General features: G+C 42.5%; 2 protein-coding genes across 3 annotated transcripts in view; one reads left to right on the forward strand and one right to left on the reverse strand.

The window, feature by feature from the left end:
- The window catches only part of CRLS1 (cardiolipin synthase 1), a 26,243-nt gene continuing 2,454 nt past the window's right edge, over positions 1 to 23,789 (forward strand). Inside the window, exons 1-7 of one of the 2 annotated variants that reach the window (XM_081255426.1) lie at positions 13 to 669; positions 3,468 to 3,605; positions 8,171 to 8,300; positions 15,197 to 15,282; positions 16,192 to 16,260; positions 17,891 to 17,982; positions 19,684 to 20,891. In XM_081255426.1, the coding sequence (XP_081111552.1) occupies positions 364 to 669; positions 3,468 to 3,605; positions 8,171 to 8,300; positions 15,197 to 15,282; positions 16,192 to 16,260; positions 17,891 to 17,982; positions 19,684 to 19,771 (909 nt within the window). In that variant the 5' untranslated portion in view covers positions 13 to 363 and the 3' untranslated portion in view covers positions 19,772 to 20,891. Of the gene's footprint in view, positions 670 to 3,467; positions 3,606 to 8,170; positions 8,301 to 15,196; positions 15,283 to 16,191; positions 16,261 to 17,890; positions 17,983 to 19,683; positions 20,892 to 23,789 lie in introns of those variants that run through there. The other variant, XM_081255425.1, reaches the window with a different exon arrangement.
- The window catches only part of LRRN4 (leucine rich repeat neuronal 4), a 12,003-nt gene continuing 10,018 nt past the window's right edge, over positions 21,805 to 23,789 (reverse strand). The window contains exon 4 of the mRNA XM_081255424.1: positions 21,805 to 23,732. Coding sequence (XP_081111550.1) covers positions 22,484 to 23,732 — 1,249 coding nt within the window. The 3' untranslated portion in view covers positions 21,805 to 22,483. The remainder of the gene's footprint in view (positions 23,733 to 23,789) is intronic.

Consider the following 23,789-nt stretch of genomic DNA (forward strand, 5'->3'; position numbering starts at 1 on the left):
TGCCCTGCGCATTCCTCTCCTCGCCTCCCCACGGAGCCCAGATCCCGCCTGTAGGCAGACTGCGGCGCCGCGCCGGACCGCTACCCGGCAGCCCACTGGGCCTAACGGCACGTGACTCCCGCCGCCGCCGCCGCCGCCGGCGCTGGGAAGGCCAGCGGCGACGGTGTCGCAAAAGCGTCGCGACGGCTTCCGTTCTTGGCGGCCCAGGCCACTGGTATAACCGAACGTGCTGAGGCTTGAGAACCAGTATGGAGGCTGTCGAGGTTCTCCGGTGTTGCTGGGGTTCGATGGGGAAGCTACTCGCCGGTGCCCCGGGCTGCTGAGCTCTCGCCGCCTGCGTCCCCGCGGCTCGCCCGCAGGGCCATGCTGGCCTCGCGGGTGGCGCGCACCTCGTGGGGTGCCTTGCGCGTAGCCGTGTGGGCGCCGGGAGCGCGGCCGGGCAAGGGGCGCGCCCGCGGGGCCTTGTTGCCGCCAGTGCCATGCTGCCTGGGGTGCCTGGCGGAGCGCTGGTGGCTGCGCCCGGCTGCGCTCGGCCTGCGGCTGCCTGGGGCCAGCCCGCGGGCCCACTGCTCGGGCGCGGGGAAGGCAGCCCCCGGGCCCGCAGCGGAAGAGGACGCCGCCACCAAGGCCCGGGGCGGCCGGTGGGGTCCGCCGAGCGCCGCCAGCCTGGTACGTACCGAGGAGAAGGCGGAGGGGCGACTCTGGGTCGGGGTCGACTGCTCCGGCGGGGCTCCGTCCCGGACGTAAATAACGTGCCGTGGCCGGTGAGGTCCGATGCTTCCGTTTCAGAACTTTTAAAGCGTTCCCCGAAGAGAAGTTATGGGCAGATCATTCGGTCGCGGTGAGTGTCAGGGGTACGAGCCGCGTCCTCCTTCTGTCTCGGTGTTCAAGTTAGAACCCTCTCCTTCCCGTCTATCCGCACCGGTAGCTGGACGCGCCTCTGGATATTGCATTGGTAAAAATAGCCTTCACCTGTCTTATTAAAAGCCCGTTTAAAATTTTTTGAAGCGAGTCCCCAATGTTTAGGGCAAGTGTCTGGGCGTCTTCAGAAAGATATACAGGCCTTTCTGTTTGCTTGTGCAGGTTTGGTTAACTATCATTTGACCTTTGGTAACTTTACATATTGTAGGATGAAGGATAGCTAAGTAATTTAAATCGTAATTAAAAGATCCTTTAACCTTTAATTATAGAAAAAGATTAAATCTCTCTTCCTGAGGTAACGGAGGAAAATATTTGTCTGCTTACCTGTTGAAATACTGACCAAACAGAAGACATGAGAGCATGAGTGTGGGAGAGCTTTTGATGTCACGTAGCAAGACTCATGCAATTATTACATCTTCAATTGTTATGTCTTCAGTGGGCCCCTGTGCTGCTTTCATCAGTTGTACAGCATGGGTTGGGGTGGCCACATCCTGGCAGGGGTCTCAGCTACATTAATAGCTAGAGCATGTTGGGGTTTGAATGAATGCTGGATGCTTTGAGGTTGCCATATCCTGGTTGAAGTCCTTCCCAGAACGGCAGTAGTTGGTCCAGTATGCCACAGGTTATCTGGTTGGGTAATCTGAGATTAGATCTCTTAATTTTAATTTAGAAACGTTTACGAATTTAATGATTAGAAATTGAGGTATTTTATTTTGACTGAAATATTTTATGTGGAGCTAAAAGGAATCTCTTTCATTGTTCCAAGAACATTCAGTCTGGTTTATTAATTCACCAAATGAAGTGATCTGGCTGTTTACAACTGTGTCTTTAATTTTTCCCCATGGGCCTCTCTGAGTTTAATTTTGGGCCACTGTATTCTGACCTTTTGCTTTGTTTTTCCTTTCTCTCAATCATGAACTGTACCTCCCCACCCCCCTCAATGAGTCACTGTAATGCTGGATCAGTATTTGACTTACTCTGTATCGCAGTATGGTCAACAGACTTATCTTTTTTCTCTGGACTCTGAAACACTTGGACCTTTGAACTTGAATTTGGAATATGTTCCAAGAATGATTCCATTTAATTAATATAATGTGGATTAGTTCAACAGAGGGTCCTTGAGTAGAGGTTTGGAGTGCTGATTGTTTGGTGATTGTTTCCTGGAGAATTGGAATTTTTCTGTAGCTTTAGTGACAGTATTCTGCCACTGGGCCCCAATAACTCCATTATTCCTTCAAACTGAGGTGAACATTTCTTGCTGGGTTCTGTTTATAAACACAGACTTAGTATCTTTAGAGAACTGGCTTTTCTTACAGAATGGTTGAAGGTATTTTAAAAGAGGTATTTAGAAGTGGAAATTGTCACTTTTTAAAAAAATCAAAATTAAGGTTCAGGCAAATAGGTTACTGATTAATAAAGAGGTTAAGTAGGGTTATCTTGTGAGGAGATAGTCCCATGGGGTAGAGCTGGCAGTCTTGACTCAGTGGAGAAAAAAAATCCAGCCTTTAGGGAATGACATTTTCTCTGTGTTATTTCTGTACCCTGTTTTGTGCGGTGTATCTTAGTTCCACTAGGCCGAGGCTTTTTCAAGTTGAAATACCCTCTCATGAAACAGACTTTGGCAAGGAAGGAATGGTTTTCAGAGCAGCTGCCGAGGTGCCCTTTTGTTGGTGCCAACTTCAAGCACCTTGGCTCCAAATGAAGTTTCAAGGAATCATAAAGCCCCCACAGGGGAGCTGTGAAAGCCCTCAGCTTCTGGTTGGGGATCTTTACATTTCTGTGGCTATTTTGAACAAATTTACAAAATCTCTTTATTTCCTAAGTATCTCAATACCTTTTCCTTGTTCCATTTTCTTCTAGCAGTTCTCCAGTTTAGTGATGAGGTTATGGAATTAAATGTTTTTTTCCCCTTCATTCGTATCTCCAACACTGTGTATGGCATTTAGCATTCTTTTGATGGGTATGTGTAGAGGAGTGAGGAGAGGTTATTTGCAATAAATGTTTTTTTAGCCAAAATGCCCATGGTTGATAATTCGGCTTTTTTCTGACACTTTCTAGACCGTTTGTCTACTTGAAGTATAAGACCTTCCTGAAGATCTTTTTTTAAAAATTTTGTATAGTGGGAAAGTAATTCTTTTAAAAAAAATTTTATTGAATATAGTTGATTTACAATGTTGTTGAATTTTCACTTTTAAAAGCAGTATGTTTTTAGTTTTGAATTCTGATGGTGAAGTAATACATTAAAGGCTTGACTTATATGATAGACAATACATGTTTATTCCTTCTCTCTTTAGTGAGAAAACCTACTCTATATACAGCCAACATTTTAGTCTGTGTTTGGGTATATGACATATCTTCATCTTCTGCATTCTTAACAGTTTTAGATGTGTGTAAAAAGAACAGAATGGATTTTAAAACTGAAAGTACTAATTTTAAGGTTTATTTAGCTTCTAACCTTTAAGGTGATGGAGTGTATTTTTCCAATGTATATAGTTATTTAAAGTATGAATTTATAGTATTTAAATTTTGTTGTCTTTATGTTTCAGTATGAAAACCCATGGACAATCCCAAATATGTTGTCAATGACGAGAATTGGCTTGGCCCCAGTTTTGGGCTATTTGATTATTGAAGAAGATTTTAATATTGCACTAGGAGTTTTTGCCTTAGCTGGGCTAACTGATTTGGTAAGTTGTACCGGCACTCCCCCTGTTTTGCTCCCCTTCTAAATCCCAGGGTCTCTACTACACTGAAATAGCACAGCCTCAGTCTGCTTTTCTTTGGAAGGAAATCCTCAAGATGAATTTCACCTAGTACTTTGTGTAAAGGCTTGTCTTTAACATCTATGTGGGACTCTGTTATTCTTTATATGATCTAAGGAAGGAAGTGGAGGTTGTAGGGAGGCATGGGAGAAGGAGCTTTTTACTCTTGGTTTTTAACTTCTTCATAAAAGAAAAAGCCTTAGAAATTCTCAAAGGGCCAAGTACTTGCTTTAGGGATAGAAATAAAGGAGAGAAGCTGTGAGACTTTTTCTCCTACTTACATAATAGAGAGAAATATCTGATCTGCAACAACAGTTGGTTTTACTGGTGGAGAGGGAAACAGTGGGCCAGTTGTTGTGACCAGGGAGCTTGCAGAGGCCAGATCTCTGCTCAGGTTTATGCTGGCAGGAGGCCATAGGCACCCCACAGATTTGGTCCTTGATTCCTTCTCTACACCCCTCTGACCACCTTCCAGAAGACCCTGCCCTACGTGGGCATTAGACATCCTTCCTTCTTCCACTCTCCGAGCAGATGGACCAAGGAGAAAAGAGCACCTTGACACCACTGTGTCAGTTTATAGGGAGGGAAAGATTTATTCAGGTTGTCTCCAATTAGAACTTGGAAAATAATTTTCTAACAGAAAGCCTCACTATGTGTTATATAGGCTTTTGTGGACTGGCCAGTCATCATCATATGTGACATTATTTGTATTTATCACCCACCCTGTTGCATAAAGGATTTGAAATGGCTTGTAAAACTACATGTCCTGCAAAAACACAGTTGAAGGAAGTGGGGAAAAGGTAGAGGAAAGATTTTAAATCAGGACAAGAGCATGTAGAAATAGACATTGTGTATATAAATTGTATGTTCTTGTACAAGGCTGGTCTGAGATTCAAGTGAGCACCCAGACAAGCAATAACAATTTGGTGCCTCTTTAAACTGATGTATGTTTGAAAAGCTTTGCTCAGTATTCAGTGAGAATAAAGAGAAGCTAATTTTCTGTTAATAAAAGTTGCATAGCATCTTTCTTTGTAACATCAGCTATTCCCTTTGAGGTTCATAGAAACAAAATGACACCTGCCCAGTAGCATTGTTGAGCCATACAAAATGAGCTGAAGATTCTGCAGAATAAATAATGAGGGCATTTGCATTGTTATATGGCATTTCCAAATATGCATCAAATACAGTTTCTTGAAGTGGTTACCACCTCTTTTTCCCGAGTTTAGCTCCTGTTTGTCACAACTTCTCCTCATTCTCAAAATCTCTTCTTTTGTGAAGCCTGAAGCCCTCCCCTTATTAATATGGTCTCCAAGTCTGTCAAAGGCCATTATATTGATAATGGAATTTTTTTTCGTAATAGGCAAGATCTTTTTCAGTTACTGGATTTGCTCTTTTTTGGTTTGTAGATTTTTTTAGTTGCCACATGAGATTGCAATATTCATCGAATGGGAGAGGTCTCATTTACACTTTTCTAAATATGTAAGACAATGTGTACGGAAACCTGAGTTAACTGGCATCATATTACATTTACTTCATGTAGGTTTTGATGCCTCTAGAATGGCTGCTGGGCAGATGGCTGTACTCATGGAGGGTTTAAGTAGGGGAATGTTGTATATGGGAAATGGATTACAGGAATGCAAGAATAGAAGCAGAGAGGCTGGTTATGAGGCTTATAGTAATCTAGGGAAGAGGGTTGGGAAATATGTTTTGAAGATAGAGTTGATATGTTAAAGGATTGGATATGTGGGGTGAGAGAAAGGAATTAAATAAGAGTGCTAGGCTGTTACTTTTTTTTTTTTCCTTTTCAACACGCAGATACATGGAGGTTTACATTTTCTGTGATGGTCAACACTCAGGGTAGGACAGGTTTTGTGGGAAAAGAGTTGTTATGCCTGTTCAGATAGAGATAACATTGGGTAGTTGAATACAGAAGTTTTGAGTTGGAGGAAATCATGGTTAGAGATAGATTTAAGAGTTATCATCATATAGATGGTCAAGTCTGGATGAAATCATCTAGGCTGTGGTAAAAGAAGAGAAGAGGTCAGAGAAAAGAACAATAATGGAGCAATGGAGAAGGAGCCAAAAAGGACACTGAGAAGGAATAGCTGGTGAGAAAGAAAGAAAATTGGGCAATAAGGTGTCCCAGATGTTAAATGAAGAAAGTGCTTCAATTGTGTTGGGGTCAAGTAAGCCAAGAGTGTAGAATTCATTGGTGACTTTTATGAGTACAATCTCCAGAGGGTGGGGCAGTCAAAATGGGTTGGTGAGCATACATGAGGTGGTGATGACAATAGATGTCACATTGAGGAAGTTTTGCTTCATAGGGGAATAGAGAGATAGTCAAGGAAGGGTAGTTTATAAAGAGATACATACTGGGGAAATTTTTGTTGTTAATTAACTAATTAATTAAATGACTGGGTAGGAAGAGAAAGATTGATGATGCAGGGGAGGTGGGAAAAACTCAGAAGGTAAGAGGACCTGGGATCAGGGACCGCAGAGAGAATGTGCATGGATGCTAGTAGGTGGTGGATTTGGAGGTGGGAATACAAGGGAAGGCTGACAATCTGTTTGTGTTTTTTGAGCAAATATAGACATGGTCATGAGCTAGAGAGAGAGGCTTTGGGAGGGATGAGCAGACTATGAATAAAGAAGGTAAGCACAGTAAGCAGGTGTAGGTTTGCCAGGCAGTATTGAGTACCCACAGGAGATTTGTGGTCATGAAAAAGTGAGATCAATCAGCCCATTTATGTGTTTTTCTTGATCAGTGTTCAGCTGCTTGGGTGCAGGCCTGGAGTACATGATAGTTGTATTTAAGCAGGGTTGAGGGAGAGTGGAGTAGGGAGTTATAGAGGTTTACAAAGAAGAGATGATGTTGATGACCTTGGAATCCAGTGTGGGTAGAGGAACGATGAGGACAAGAGGGTGATGATGGTGAAAAAATGGGAGGTTAAGTTCCCTGAGATCAGAAACTGAACTGACACCTGAATCTTCCAAGGCCCCAACTCCCAGTTCTAGGCACTTTCTGTTAGTGTTACCTGTAGTATACTTAAGAAAATAGATTTTTTCAGTTGAGGTAGTAATAGCTAGTAACTGCTTTTTTTGAGGATTTACTAAGCGCTGGGTGCTAAACAAGTATTAATCACATTATGTACTGAGACAACCCACCCTGCGAGGTAGGTAGCACTATCTCTGTTTTACAGATGAGGAAACTGAGGCTTAGGCCAAATAACTTGCCCAGAGTCACACAGTTAAGTGAGTGGGAGAGCCAGTGCTTGAACCACTTATGCTCTGCTGCGAAGAGTAAGTTCTTAACCATTGTCCTGTACGACTGCTCTAAGTCATTGGAATACTTGAGATATGGAGGACTTATTTATACTTTAAAATGTACCATGTTAAATTATGTCTAGATTAATTTGATCTTTTTCCTTGGAACTAGGACTGGAAAATTCAAATATTTGTTGAAGTTTGAAGTTAAATAAAATGAGTAAAAGCCAGGGTAGGGACTTGGAAAGACAGAAAATATCTGCCTCGTTTAATGAAAATAAGCAGTACTTGGTTTCAGTCAATTTTGTGGCCCCAGGGTGGCCAGATCTTCCCATTTCTCAAGTGAGCCTGGAGATCTGGATTTTTTGAGTTAAGACTGAATATTTAAATATTGGCAACTAATTTATAGTTAAAAAATCACTGGGCAGGTCAAACAAAACCAGCCTGCAGGCCTCTTTGGCCCCCTGGTAACCCAAGTACGACCTCTGCTTTAAAATATAATTTGTTTCCAAGAGTAGTGAATAAGTAATTTTCATATCAAAAATTCTAAGTAGGCCAGGTACAGAGGACTGAGTTTTGTATTCAAATACAGGTCATGCAATACAGTCAGACATGGAATTAACAGTGGCACTAGATAAAAAATATTGATAATAACAGTTAAAATAGAATAAAATAAAAATAATAACAGCTAAAACATAGGGAGTTGGGTCATATTATAGAAAAGTAGGTAGGAATGGAAGTTAGAAAATCTCGCAGTTAGACGGTAGTCCTTGCAAGTAAAAGCAGCAATTTTGGCTGTAGTGAAATAGCCCAGGGCTCAAGGGGCGGGGGATGGGAGGGGTGGGTTGGGGTGGGGTGACTAGTCCATGCTCTGTCAGTCCTGCTTTCTTTGAGTTTTATTTGGGTTCTTTACATCTCTAAATTTGTGTCTGGGTTCATCCCACAAAGGGGCACTGTGAAAACATTGCAAAATAGCTGAAGGCCTTGAGAAAGAAAAGTGAAAATTTTTTTTTCTGTAGAAAAGTGAAATCATTTTCTGACCAGTTGGTAATTTAAAAGCTAAGTGTATACCAGTAAAACAGAAGGTTTGGGGGTAAGAGACAGAAGAGGTTTTATCTACATTTTATGCAAGTATAGCTGTTATTCTGGTATCTCTTAACCTTCAAGATATCTACTCTGTACCTATTATGACATTGATTAAAAAAAAAAAAAACTTCTATTTTCAGTTGGATGGATTTATTGCTCGAAACTGGGCCAGTCAAAAATCAGCTTTGGGAAGTGCTCTTGATCCACTTGCTGATAAAATACTTATCAGTATCTTATATGTTAGCTTGACCTATGCAGATCTTATTCCAGGTAAGAACGCATCATGCGTACTTTTAAATAGTACAGGGAAGAGTCACATTTATCAGCTTAGGATTTCTCTTGATTGAGAGACAAATAATTTTTGTTCCAAAAATATGTTTTCAACTTTAAAGTGTTTCCCTCAATTTAAACTATTGAACTGTTTTGCTTGCCAAGCTATTCGTTTTACTTTAGAATTTATGACCTTGTATATACTATAGAATGCATTGTTTTCTTAGTAAAATTGTTTAAAATTAAAATTGAGCAAATATTTCAAAAAGATTGAGCTAATTCATATTATCCTAGAATCTTTTGAAACTATTATTTTCTTAGTGCCTAGCTTTTGAAAGCAATTTAAAGTTTTCCTAAGTTTTATTATTTATTAAGTACAATTTAATAAGTGAGAGCTCTGAAATCCTAAAGATGTCTATAAAATTTCACATTGTTATTATTATTACTTAGATGGTATTACGCAATTTTAAATTATACACGTAGTTTGTACATTGTCTGAATACTTTTTTTTTTAAATTAATTATTTTGGCTGCGTTGGGTCTTCGTTGCTGCGTGTGGGCTTTCTCTAGTTGTGGTGAGCGGGGCTACTCTTTGTTGTGGTGTGCAGGCTTCTCATTTCGGTGACTTCTCTTGTTGGAGAGCACGGGCTCTAGGTGCACGGGCTTCAGTAGTTGTGGCTCGTGGGCTCTAGAGTGCAGGCTCAGTAGTGGTGGTGCATGGGCTCAGTTGCTTCACGGCATGTGGGATCTTCCCAGACCAGGGCTGGAACCCATGTCCCCTGCATTGGCAGGTGGATTCTCAACCACTGCACCACCAGGGAAGCCCCTGAATACTCTTTGTAACAAAATTTTATGATCTTTTGTATTTTGTATGTGCTTTTTTGGTTGTTCATTTTCTACTTCAGCTGTGTTTCTCAGTTTTTAATCCTTTGGTTCAGATTAGACTGTTTATTTCCAGGAGTTAGAATCTGAGAACAAAGAAGCTGGTACTTTGTCCTTCAATACCATGTTATCACTGACATTTGATAGGAAGAAGTTTAGTGGCATTTCAGCCTAGTATAGTCTCCCAATCTAGAGATTCTTTTTCTCCTCTACCTTTAGGCTTTTTTTAAAAAAAATAAATTTATTTATTTATTTTTATTTTTGGCTGCGTTGGGTCTTCGTTGCTGTGCGCGGGCTTTCTCTAGTTGAGGCAAGCGGGGGCTACTCTTCGTTGCGGTGTGGGGGCTTCTCATTACGGTGCTTTCTCTTGCTGTGGGGCACGAGCTCTAGAGCGCAGGCTCAGTAGTTGTGGCGCATGGGCTTAGTTGCTCCACGGCATGTGGGATCTTCCCTGATCAGGACTCGAACCCATGTCCCCTGAATTCCCCTGCAAGCGCATTCTCTCTCTCTTTTTTTTTTTTTGTGGTACGCGGGCCTCTCACTCTTGTGGCCTCTCCCATTGTGGAGCACAGGCTCCGGATGCGCAGGCTCAGCAGCCATGGCTCACGGGCCCAGACGCTTCGCGGCATGCGGGATCTTCCCGGACTGGGGCACGAACCCACGTTCCCTGCATCGGCAGGCAGACTCTCAACCACTGCGCCACCAGGGAAGCCCTGATTTTGCTTTTATTCTTGAAGGATATTTTTGTTGGGTATAGAATTCTGGGCTGGTAGTTAATTTCCTTTCAGTACATTTAAAGTACCATGCAATTGTCTACTCACTTCCATTGTTGGTAATAAGAAATTGTTAACCCATTTCTTTTTCAAAGGTACTTTTACTCTGTCTGCTTTTAACATTTCCTCTTTGTCTTTGGTTTTCCATAGTTTCACAGTATTTGGTGTGATTTTCTTTTTTATTTATCCTGCTCGTGATTTGTTGGGCTTTTTAACCTGTGGATTGATATCTTTAATCAGTTCTAGAAAATTCTGAGCCACAATCTTCAGGTATTGTTGTCTGTGTTTCTCCTTCTTTTGGGACTGCAGTATACCTGTGTTAGATTTCACTGTATCCTTTAAGTGTCTCAGCCTCTTTTCTGCATGATACCTCATTTTATCTTTCTGCACTCCATTCTAGGTGATTACTAATGAAGCTTGCTCTTTCATTTCACTAATTCTCTCTTCAGCTGTGCCAAATTCATTTAAGTCTTCTATTATATTTTTTAGTTATAAAATTTCTATTTCATTCTTCTTCAAACTTAGTAAATCATCTTTTATAGTTTGCAGTTCCCTGCTGAAATTTTCAATCTTGATTTTTATATCCCTTTGAACATAGTAAGCTTTAGTTGTTTTATAAACACTGATAATTCTGAAATATCTTTTGAGGGTCTCTTTCATGTGTCTGTTTCTATTGATTCTTACTCATGGTATCTTATGTCTTTGGTTATTTTTGACTGTTTAGACACTGTACTAATATTTAAAAAATAATTTGGAGGAATATCTTGATGTGTAGGATGATGGCATCACTCTCCAGAGGAAATTTTTTGTTCAGTTCTGCCAGGTATCTAGGCATGCCAACAGTCTGGGACCACCTAGATGACCAGATGATAAGACATTCTTTTTTAAGGCTCAGTTTGCCTAGGGCCATCTCCTCTCCCAACCCTGTGGGAATAGTTGTTTAGATCCCAGCTTAAAGCTAGGAGGTGGTTTGTCACTGCCCAACCTGAGGGCTCTGGGCTTTGACTACTGTCCCCCCGCCCTTTAAGGCTGCCAAAACCCGGATTCAGCTTTGTGGCTTACTTCCCTTGGGTCAGGGACAGTGGCTTTGAGTGGCTTTGAGTGCCTAGGCTTATTTTCCTGAGTTCTTATTTTGATACTTTCTTAGCATCTTACAAGCTTTTCACTTTCAAGATTTTTTTGTTTAATGTTCTTCTTTAATTGTCTTAGCAGGATAATTATTACCTACTCAGATATTAATGGAGCTGAACCTGAGGATCTTTTCATTTACCTATAGGTCTGAAATTTTACAATGTTATATGTTCTAGATCCTACTAGAGTTTGTAGTAAATCTTTCTTCCATTGTGCTGGGTACTAAGAAGGCCCCTTCAGTCTGAAAACCTACCCATCAGTTCTGAACATTTTTCCCTAGGTTCTTTTCTTACTGGAAACCCTTTTTGTTCTCTCTCTGGGAGATTTCCCCAACTTTGTCATTTACCCCTTCTACTGACATTTTAGTTAATTTATTTATTTAATTAAAAAAATTGGTTTTTGGCTGTGCCACATGGCATGTGGGATCTTAGTTCCCTGACCAGGGATTGAACCCTCAATCCCTGTAGTGGAAGTGTGCAATCTTAACCACTGGACTGCCAAGGAAGTCCCTCGATTGACATTTTTATTGCTATCATTTTTAATTTCCAAGAGGAAATAAAGAGCTCTTGTTCTGTATATTCTTTAAAAACAAAACAAGGGGCTTCCCTGGTGGCGCAGTGGTTAAGAATCTGCCCGCCAATGCAAGGGACACGGGTTCGAGCCCTGGCCTGGGAAGATCCCACATGCCACGGAGCAACTAAGCCCATGCGCCACAACTACTGAGCCTGCGCTCAAGAGCCTACAAGCCACAACTACTGAGCCCACGTGCCACAACTACTGAAGCCTGTGCACCTAGAGTCCATGCTCCACAACAAGAGAATCCACTGCAATGAGAAGCCTGCGCACTGCAACGAAGAGTAGCCCCCGCTCACTGCAACTAGAGAAAGCCCGCGCACAGCAGTGACGACCCAACACAGCCAAAAAATAAAATCAATCAATCAATCAATAAATAAATATTTTAAAAATGTCTTTTTCTTACTTCATAGGTGAGGATCATCATTTCAGAACACCTTCTGTCTATCTGTTTTTGTGTGTGTGTGGGGGTGGTTTTAAACCCCTATATTGTATCTATTTCTTTTCTTCTTCTTTTTTTTTTTTTTCTGTTTGTTTTGGTCTCACTTTCATGATGGAGACTTTGCTAAATTGTCTGGTGATCCTCGGCTGCTTACTTCATAAATGTTTAACTGGGTGCTCCCTGGGCATTGGTGGAATTTGTTGGGTGGTATACTACCCTCTAGGGTGAACAGGCAGTGAGAGACCAGCATGGCCCTGAATTCTCAGTACCTTTAGGTCTATTCTGTACGTAAGAGCTCTCCATTTGCTCCTTAGAGACTGCAGAGGTCCTGGTTTAGAGATTAACATGTAGAACAAGGGTTGGCAGACTTTTTCTGTAAAGGCCAGAATGGTAAATATTTCCGACTTTATGGGCCACGTGGTCTTTGTTATAACTACTCAAGTCTGCTATTGTAGTGTGAAAACAGCCGTAGAAAATATATAACAAATGACTATGGCTGTGTGTTAACTTTATTATTTTCAATGCAATAATGTATGCTATTGATAGTGATCACTTCTACTATGTAAAAGTGACTTGATTTTATTATTTCCCTTTAACACTAATACATTTGCCCATGATGTACTTCTTTGTTGCAGAACTGTATTTCAGACAGAGTTAGCAAATAGAGAGGAAAACCTTGGAGCACTCCCTGACACATTTTACACCTCCCTAACACACTATCATACTCTAATAGACAAAGGAAAGCTGTTTTAGCCCTGGAAGAAAAGGGAAAGGAGGGCCAGGAGAGAAGGCAGGAACAGTTAGAAGGTTCAAAAGCCAGGGAACTGGACAAAATTGCCCCCCAAATCACAGTAAGAGCCTCTATGTATACAGGCTCTCAGTTGGCAGAGGCTTTAGAGATCACCTGGTACAGCCTGGTCCCAGTCTGGCTGTGCTTGTGAACCCCCAGGGAGCATTCACCTTTGCTTTTATGAAGCTTTCACGAGGTGATTCTGTGATGAGTAGTCAGTTTGGGGAACACTGGATTTTGTAAACGGTCCTGTCTTCCACCAGACTGTTAACAGATGGTAAACTGAGCCCAGAGATGCATTCTGCAGTAGTACTGACTAACTGGTGACCTTGGCCAGGTTTTATAATCTGCCTGAGGCTTGTTTTCAATATTTGTAAAATGGGGTAATGATGGTTCACATATCATGGAGTTGATATGTAGATTAAATGACATAATATGTATAAAATACTTAAATGGCGCCAGATGCCCAATAAATGGTAATTTTAGTAGTTAATAGAACTAGAGCCCAAGGCTTTGCAGTGTATTGAATTGCCTCATCTGTTCTTCTGCAGAAACCTTATTTAGAAATAAATTATATTCTTTTTCCCCTGTGGTGATGAACTACAATAACAGGTGTTTATTTTCCTCTAGTTGTGTTTACTGTATATAATTCACATGAGTTTGCTGCATTTTAAAATCTGATTTAAAAATAAATCTGATTGTTATTTGATTTTGCCAGCTGATTATTACTATAGAAAAGTTTGGTTTACAGGCACAAAAACCCTCCTAAAAATCATGACTGCCTTGTTCTGTTACTTGGTTCATACAGCCGAGTCATCTTTGTGCTCCAAATGCTATGACTTGAGTGGATAAGCATTCTCTCTTTGGAATCGTCTTGTCATTGAGTACTAGGCCAGGGATCAACACTTACATCACAGCCACAGCCAGCAGAGATTTAAATTTTAAATCTGTAATTAATTAGTAAGATTTTTCATAAGTTTCTGAACCAATAGAGGACCCTAAGTATAGCCTTAAAAGTAATTCACAAAGAGCTGTTTGAAAGTATTATAGAAGGGATGTGCATGATTCTTTTATTTTAGTAATTGAAACAATTTGAACTGAGTGTTAGCCTCAAGATTTTTTCCTTTTTAAAAAAGATTTTTTTCTAATAACATGACATATATTCATGGTTAAAACTTCCTTCAACGTGGAAGGATGTAAAATGAAACAGGACCTCTGCCCTCCCATTCTCATTCGACAAGGGAGCAGGAGTTCCTTGGGTATCCACTTAAAATGTCCTTCTGCTGGCACTGGGACCATCCTGTAGGATCTTAGGAATAATGAGAAAACTATCAACAAGTTGAATTCATGTTTAACTAGAATTCATTGAATGAATGAGCAGAAGAAAAAATAGCAATTGCCTGGATAGGAACTGGCCAGGCAAAAAAAGATATTTTGGTTCTCCACAAGTGGTACACATAGCAAATTTTACTGTTCATAAAATAATCTAGAATGCAGAAGCAAGCCGTCAGAGTTCTTGAAAGTCAGAAGGGCTTGAGTTGGGACTTCCCTGGTGGCACAGTGGCTAAGAATCCACCTGCCAATGCAGGGGACACGGGTTTGAGCCCTGGTCCCAGGAGATCCCACGTGCCACGGAGCAACTAAGCCCATGTGCCACAACTACTGAGCCTGTGCTCTAGAGCCAGCGAGCCACAACTACCGAGCCCACGTGCCTAGAGCCCGTGCTCCACAACAAGAGAATCCACTGCAGTGAGAAGCCTGTGCACCACAACAGAGAGTAGCCCCCTGCTCGCCGCAACTAGAGAAAGCCCGCGTGAGCAACGAAGACCCAACGCAGCCAAAAATAAATAAATTTATTAAAAAAAAAAAAAAGAATGCCTTGAGTCCCGGCATCCTTTCTAACCTTTTTACCATCTCATTGCATGTAATTATAGTGAGCTTGGTGATCTTTTTTCTAAATTTACAAAGCTGGGAAGTAACAAAGGGCTGAGTAGAGCTGACACTGATAACTGCAATTTAAAAACGTATGCAAGGAAAAAAAAATACAGAAAGGGGTGAGAGGATCAACATTCTGAAATGTGACTTTAAAAGCCATAGTCTGTCTTTCACCTTGTTTTGAAGGCAGATTAAAAAAGAATATAAAAATCAGTGGTTCACTGTAAGGACCCTAAACAGGCATCAATAAGTGTTTATTTTAAAATTTTTGCTTAGGTGAAACACCAGTTTATGGTAAGGCTTCATTGTATGTATAATGTCTTAATAATTTTCAAAATCCTAATCAAAATTAATTTATATTTGGTTTTCAGTTCCACTTACTTATATGATAATTTCAAGAGATGTAATGTTGATTGCTGCTGTTTTTTATGTCAGATATCGAACTCTTCCAACACCGGTGAGTTTGTTTCAAAAAAATGTTCTTTTAGTATTACTTGTAACTTAAGGCAAAAGAAAAAAATCACTATGGTGTACTGAATTTCACTGTATGGGAATAATTTATGACAATTATGTATTCAGTCCATTTACTAGGAATTTAAAGAAAACAGACATAACTGTCATCTTGCTATTTGAATCACCCATTATGGTAGCTGTTCAGTGAACATATGAATAATCAGTTTTTTAAAAGGATGTTTTTTTTATAAGTCAGAATTGTTTTAGTTGATAGTCCATAAAACTCAGGCCAGCTAGCCCCATCCCTAGCAGCAATCTCTGTTAGGAGTGTTTTATATAACTAAGCACCCTTCCCTGTCTAATTTAGCTTCTACTATGGATTATCTAGAACTAGTTTTTAAAATCACAGTTTTATGAGCATGGAGTGGTTTGTTTGCACATTTGTTCATTGGTTCTATAAATATTTGAGCACATAAGCATAGCATAGCTTATAACCACCTCATGAACATAACAACCTCATCTTTTGATTCCCAGTCCAGTGAAAATGGCAGTATTTTATTCATCTTGGTTCTTTTTAGCCTATAAAGAAAATAGTGATGAGGGAGATTTGTTGAGTCTATTTAGTAGAACGACATAGTTAAGCAGACTTTATGATAGTTATTGTGTTAGTAATTTATAGAAATTGAGAAATCTATAAATTTAAAAAATCGTATTTTCAGTAAACTGTAGGTGATTTATGAAGAATGTAGATGTTGCTCATATAGTATAATAAAAGAAGATGCAGATAAAGGGTTTATCTAGCATATAGCCAGGCATGTGTTATACACTCAGTAACTGTTACATATAATAACAAAATATTTATTTTAAACTTGAATGATGAATAAACTTTATTTTTTTTTTTGTCCTCTGCCAGAGAACACTTTCTAAGTATTTCAATCCTTGTTATGCCACTGCTAGGTTAAAGCCAACCTTCATCAGCAAGGTAAGAGACACCCAGCATCCTTTTAAGTTAAAAACCGTTGAGGATTTTTATTATGATGACTATAAACCTCAGTCTGGAGCAGCTGAAAATGAGACACATTTTAATGCATTGACCATAGAGAATAGAGAGTGGGGTCATTAATCCAGTTCTTTTGTCCTCCAGGCTTTCTGGATCTTTAGTATATATGTTGTGTTTTGTGTTGGTGGTGTAAGAATTTAAGTCTCCAAATGAGGTATTAGGGCCACCACTTAGGGGAGGTGGAGAAAATGGAAATGTAATTGCATATTGACACAAAGAGTATGAAAACTCCTTTCTGGTTTCACTACCCACCCCTCCCTGTAGTGAAAACCATATAACAAGGTCCTTTCATTTGCAAGGTAGATTGTTAACATGGAAAGGGATAGGAGAAAGTTTTATTCACTAATAAACAACTCCTACTCTTAGTTGTCCATCTGTTTTCCTGAGCCCTCTTCAGGATAATAACTGTATGCCAGTCTTTGCACACAGAGAGGACACTACTAATGCCTCTGAAGGCACATTTGTTTTACTAGTAGCCTTGGTAAGTTTGCTGTAATTATTCTTTTGCTCCATGCCTTGTGACAGAGGTTTAACAGGTTAGGGATGCTGATCATCTTTGGGACAGCGGGATGATTACTCTTAAATTCACCCCAGAGACTCCCTGGGGTAAATTTTTACCTATAAATATGCGTTATTTACTTATTTATTTATCTATCTATCTATTTATTTTACCTATTTATTTTTGTGACTTACATATGTATCAAGTACAGTAATTGGAGTATAGCACTGTACAGAAGGTGGCTTAAAGAGGTACCAGGGACAAATGCCTCAATTCCTTGGGCTTGCAGGGAGTTCTCCAGACAATTTTTATTACTTACTTTTAAAACGGAGTGGAATCCTTGTAATTTGGCTGCAGAATGGATGAGAGAACATAGTTGCTTCTCTAGACACATCACCCACGGATTCATACATCACCCGCTTCCCCAGAATGCTTCTCTCAATGAGTACAGGAAGTCTCCAGTGGTTTTGCTGTCTTCCTTTTCTCCACCACGCTGTCTTTTAGGGTAGGGAAACCTACTCATTTCTGAACTTAGAGCCTCTCTCATGGAGATCAGTGCATTTCAATTTTCTAACCTCATAGGTTTGACAGGTGGTAGGCAAGTGAAAGGAGCATTGAACGGAGTACCGGGAAATCTGGGTTCTGGGTTTGGATCTGGAACCTGCTATGACTGCAGGCAAGTCACTTAACTCATTACCTTTTTACCTGTGAAGAATAGCTTCATTATTTCCATATTCACAGGGCTGTTTTAAGAGGCAACTGAGAAAAAGGCAAAGAACTTTGCAACGTTATTGAATTGCTATGGAAATTCAAGATAGTGGTGTTTTCTGATAGTTGCTCTTCCCCTTACTATATAAGGGCAGCTGTGGAGACAGATGGGCCCGTTAGTGAAGTTTAGCCTTTTGTGTGAATGCCAGCTTCTTTGGCAGGGATATTACAACATCAAGCATGCTGAGGGTCTGTTGTGTTACACTGTGATGGGTTATGCCTTTCTCTCGTGAGCTTGAAACATGATTGGGTTGGCGCTGTTCATTTATGACTTCTTATCTTTAGGTTAACACAGCAGTCCAGTTAATCTTGGTGGCAGCTTCTTTGGCAGCTCCGGTTTTCAATTATGCTGACAGCATTTATCTTCAGATCCTGTGGTGAGCTCAACATAGACTTACTCTCTGAGAATGTCAACAAAATGGCTTATTGTGACAATGCTAGAATTACTTTGTTCTTAATCATGTTTATGAAGCACTGGGTAAAGCTGTGGGCTATATTTTTCGATGGATACCATTTTTAAGAAGCTCACTATCAAGTGTAGGATATAGAAGTTATAGGGGGTTTCATGCAAGTTAGAAGGCATGAGACAGGAGGAGAGAAAAATACTTCTAGGTAGGAAGAAGAGGGAAAGCTTCAGGGAAGAAGTGGCATTTGAGCCATGAGGTCTAGGTGGAGAGAGACTGAGGGGAGGCCATTCTGCTGAGGGGCAGACCCTGAGCAAAGTCAGACGAGCAGGAGAGTGGATAAGGGGAAAGTGCACCCGGCCTAGTGAAGGGGGCGGAGTGGGAGAGAAACTTGGAGAAAGGAGTTTGAGCTTTATTAAGGTTATGTATAGCCTTGAAAATGTGTCACATTCATACTTTATGCCACACTGATACTAAAGCACTGTATTTTGACTCTACTTTTAACTCGATAATTAAAACATTTCTTGATGCAGTCTGAGCCAGAAAATAGTTGGTTAACTAAAGTCATTTAAGCTAAAAAGCTTTAAAAATGATACACACGCTAGACATTTTATTTTCTAAAGTATATAATCGTACAATTCATTCTGATTTGTCCTACGTCTTCTGATAAAGGCCCAATGCCTTTTCTTTGATTATAGGCTCATCAGTGGGATTTTTTTCTTTCTTGCAAAAAAACTGCATCCATAATACAACCTCTCTGATTTTCATGTTCTGCTTCTTTTAAAGTGATACAAGAATGTAAGACATTTATGAAGCAGAGTATAGAAACTTTCTAGATTTTTACCATTTTCTCTAGTATTTTAACAATTACATTGTCTACTTACTTTGACAGTAATTTTTAGCAACTCGCCGTGATATCAAGCCTTTCCAAAGCCTTCAGCTTAGTTCTCAGAAATAGTGACTCTTCCTACCTGTATGTTTCATTATGTGTGAATTTAGGATATCAAACTGGCATAAACAGTTTTGGGGTCAAACAGAGTCTTGATGAGCCTACACCTCACCTGGTGGAAACAGAAGCACATGTGTGCACCAAAAAGGAATGTGTTGGCTGCAAGCACTCAGCAAGCCCTAAGTGTCAAAGAGAATCTGATTAATCTGATTCTCCTTAATTTTAAGGAAATATCAATAAAGAAAGATGAATTTTATTTAAAATGACTCAGATATTAGAATTCCCAAGATCTGTAAGAAATAGCTTCTAAAACTAACACTCGAAGCAGCGTGGAACAGTGGGAGGAGCACAAGGGCTCTAGAGTTGGAACCAAGCCAGACTCATAGTTCTGTGGCCCTGAGCAAGCTCTCTGGGGCACTGTTTCCTCTGTTAAGATGAGGTTGCTGTGAAAATAAAACAACCTAGAATAATGTCTGGGTAAAAAAATGACAATTGCTATTATTATTTTTTTCAGACTGATTAACTAGATTAATTCTGTTTGACGTTACTGATTCAAATGAAGTCTTAAAGAAAAGCAGTATATTTAAATTCTTGTTAAAAAATAATTACACCAACACAGGCTTTTTTACTTTGAAACAACTCTTTTAAATGTATTCTTTATGATTCTTATAGTTAGCATTTTTTAAGAGTTTAGACTAAATTTTATTTCTTTCCTTCCATAAAAGGTGTCTTACAGCTTTTACCACAGCTGCATCAGCTTACAGTTATTATCATTATGGTCGGAAAACTGTTCAGGTGATAAAAGGCAGATGAAAGTCATCCATCATCATTAGCAAGGAAGCAATGTACATCATCGCTGGCAGGGCCAGTGGAAATCTACGGGAGTTTCCTTTTTTGGTGTTCAGCTTGAAAAAGGACTTGTCAGAACAAACCATGTCATCAAAATTTAAGTAATATGCATTGAAAATAAGCTTGATCATGGGCATATGCAGAATTTCCAGTGTATTTTTAAATACAAGTAAAACTATAATTTAGATTTTTTTTTTTTTTTTTTTTTTGGCGGTACACGGGCCTCTCACTGCTGTGGCCTCTCCCGTTGCGGAGCACAGGCTCCGGACACGCAGGCCCAGCGGCCATGGCCCACGGGCCCAGCCGCTCCACGGCATGTGGGATCCTCCCGGACCAGGGCACAAACCCGTGTCCCCTGCACCGGCAGGCGGACTCCCAACCACTGCGCCACCAGGGATGCCCCTAGATTTTTTTATCTTAGGTTTCTTGATTAATTTGTAAGTAGCAATTATTCCAATTATTGTCAGTCATTTTTTGATACGTAAAACAAAAAACAGTCTAGAGCATGGAAACTGAAGAGTTGTCACTTTAATAGAATGTAGATTGCTCACAAAGCACTAGAGAATTTCCTGGGTTTAAATACACATCCTGTACAACTTGGCTGCACAGTTGTTTGTTTGACTTTTAGATCTGTGCACACATTAACAGTACATGTGGTTAATATTTGATTGTTTCAGATAGTGACTATAAAGGTAGCTTAGTTGTGGATGAAGTAAACTTGTAAAGAGATTTAAAATGAAGTAAATTTTGAAAATAATAAATAAGATCAAAATAGAAGGTACTGAAGTTCATGTTCAGAAGTCTTCCAACCTCTCAGGTGCCTAATAGTTTATGCATCAGGATAATAAGTGACAAAGGTAGTTGGAAAATGAAAACATGTCTGTTACCCTAGCCATCCAAGAGGCAGTGAGTTACATCATGCCTTCCCACTGTATCTCTAACATAACAATGTTTGTATGATATTGGGACCTGTACTCATATGTTATGTAAATAATATGAAATTATATTTTTCAAAGGTTTTTTTAAGCTTCGGGGAATCTTCTTTTGTTGAGATGTTAAAGGAATAAAAGAGCCGGAAAAAAGTGACCTTCAATTTGGGTTGTCTGTGTTCCACGGTCGTCTGCTGTTGCGGAAGTTTTCTGATTCATAAAGTCCGTTCAGATATATCACTTGCACTTAACATTGTAAAAATAACTGGTTTGGGATCATCTGACTTAAAAGTCCTATTCTTGCTACACTGTCATGTTTAAGAGAATGCAAGATGCAGGGAGAGGGGAGAGGAGACAAGTGGCTGGTGCCGGTTGCCTCCTCTTAACAGTGGAGGCCTGTTGCTGCTCATTGTCCCGAGGTCTAACCTAAGTGTAACATGGACTCATACAGTGAGATTATCTAAACATAGCCTATTGAGCTGTGTTAAAATGAGAAGTTATAAGCAAAATTCATGCCTCTTGGTTGTGGCATCCTTGGATCAGTGTGCCCCTTGTTGCCTGCTGGTCCTGGCTTCCTTGTTCCCAGATTAGCTGCTGAGCCATCCTTGGCTTGGAAAACACTGAAGCCTGCAGCCAGGGACACTGCTAAGGAATCCAGTGGAAGGGGGTGAGAGAAGGGTGGTGTGAAGCTGGCCATTCTCCCCTTTGGGAACCTCCTGTAATGTCTCATAGCGGCCTGGGATGCAGTGAGGCTTGAGGTGGAAGTCCCATTGCTGGACCACCCAAGAGGGACGTTGACCATGTCTCAGCACTAGCAAAGTATGAGCACACAAAAATGATGTTTAAAAAAGGGAGAACTTGGGGCTTCCCTGGTGGCGCAGTGGTTGAGAGTCCGCCTGCCGATGCAGGGGACACGGGTTCGTGCCCCGGTCCGGGAAGATCCCACATGCCGCGGAGCGGCTGGGCCCGTGAGCCATGGCCGCTGAGCCTGTGCGTCCGGAGCCTGTGCTCCACAACGGGAGAGGCCACAACAGTGAGAGGCACGCATACCGCAAAAAAAAAAAAAAAAAGTTTCCTGAAAGTGAGCTTATTATTATGCTTCCTTAAAAAAGGAGTTCACATAGGTGAAATGCAGCAAAAACTGAGTTTGAAAGGACAGCCTTCCCCGTGTTTCACAGATGTTCCCGGAAGACTGCAGTTTAAAGCTAGAAGCACACCTGCTACTGTACCCTGAAATGAACTAATGAACCCGCAAGGCCTCAGGGAACATAACCGTTTCTCAGGTTAAGAATCCACTGTGGGGGGGAGGGGGTGATGAGAATCCACTGGAGTCCTTCCCTTTAATAACAGGACCCTTAGCCAGAGCTTGACCATGAGGGAACTTCTCTGAAATGACCTGAGGATGTCGCTTCCAATATGAGAAAAGCGGCCGCATTGCGCCATTTGTTTTCTCTCTTCCTACTTCCACACACAATTCTATTTATTCTACCGGACGTTGAGGGGCACTGACTTCTGAAAAACCCCAATAAAATCACACACAGGGATGCCCGGCAGCATGAACCATCACGTTTCTGGGAACAGAGAGAAGCAGCAGGAAGGGAAGGCAGAGAGGTTCCCGGGGATGAGGAACTCAGTGCGGGGAGTGCCACGTGCCTGAGGAGCGCGGGCCTCGCCCGAGGGAGAGACGCTCGGGGCCGACTGGCCATTCGGGACCCGGGTACCGCCTTCTCGCGCAGGCGGCGGGTGCTTAGCGATCGCGCGCCCGCGGGAGAGAGGCCGGGGCGGGCGGCGCGGGTTCGGCGGCGAAGGCGGGGTTGCGGTAGGCCAGCAGCTGCGTGCGGCGGTTCGGGAAGCGTGGCGTCCGGCCCCGGCGGCAGAGGCCGGCGGCCAGCAGCGCGGTGCTGACGAGCAGCAGGCCGCCCGCGGCACCCAGCCCGGCCGCGACGAGCGCTGGGCTGCGCCCGGTGCTGAAGGCGGCGCACGCCCCACGCCGGCTCAGGCCCGCGCCGTTGGCCGCCAGGACGCACACGCGATAGGCAGTGGCTGGCGACAGCCCGTGCAGGGCGTGCTGGCGCGCGGTGGCGCAGACGTCCCCCACCACCGACTGGTTCCCCGGCCGGCCCTCGGGCGCGTAGCGAATCTGGTAGGCGCGCACCACCGAGTTGGGGGCGCACCAGCGCACTAGCGCCGACGTGTCAGTGGTCTCGGCCACCGCCTGCAGCTTGGGGGGGTCCGGGAGGGTGTCTTCCCCGCTGAGGCCGGGGCACCGGCAGTGCCAGCGCCGCTGCAGCTCTGCGCACGGCGTCTGAAGGTGCCTGCAGGGGTGGTAATCGCAGGGCTCATCCCGGGCCGGCGCCCGCACCTCCTCCTTCCCACTCTCTTCCTCCTCCTCACTGGAGTCGTCCCGCAGCAGGACCGGAATCCCGCCCTCGGAAGGAGGCGGGTGGGGAGCCCGCGGGGTGGCCCGTGTCCCCGGGGCGGGCTGAGGCGTGCTCCCTGGGTTCCAGGAGGTAGGGGAGAGACCAGGGTGTTTGCTGGCCCATGGGGTGGAGGCAGCTGAGATAGTAGGTTCCAGGACAAGCCGGGCAGCATGTTCTTCTTGGTGCTCCGTCCCGGCTGTGCTCGCAGCCCTAGGTGCGCTGCCAGAGTTGCTGGCACCTGCTGGAGAGACAGTAGTGGAGGGAACGGCCCCGTCCTCGGCAAGGCTGTGCCGTGGCCCCGCCGCTCGTGTGGGGGAATCCACAGGGAGGGAGGGCGCCTTGGTGACGACACTCTGTCGGCCTCTCGCAGATTGGGTAGAGGGGACTGTGCTCCGCAGGGTGGAGGGACCCTGTGTAGATGGTGTGTGGGTGGAGAAGACTGAGGAGGGTGGGTTGGAATCAAGGAAGGTGGTGTTTTGGTCCGAACGGCACACACTTGGCAGCTGGGACAGCAAAAGAGGGGCTGAGAAGGTGCCACCGGATCCTGCAGCTGGTGTGCACACAGTGTCTGCTGTCCTAGAGGGGAGGCCAATTGGTTAGAAGGTATTTGGCATCAGGGCCGCTTCTGTGCTG

This window comes from Mesoplodon bidens (assembly GCF_964165515.1).
Source record: "Mesoplodon bidens genome assembly, chromosome: 15".
Taxonomy (NCBI): Eukaryota; Metazoa; Chordata; class Mammalia; order Artiodactyla; family Ziphiidae; genus Mesoplodon; species Mesoplodon bidens.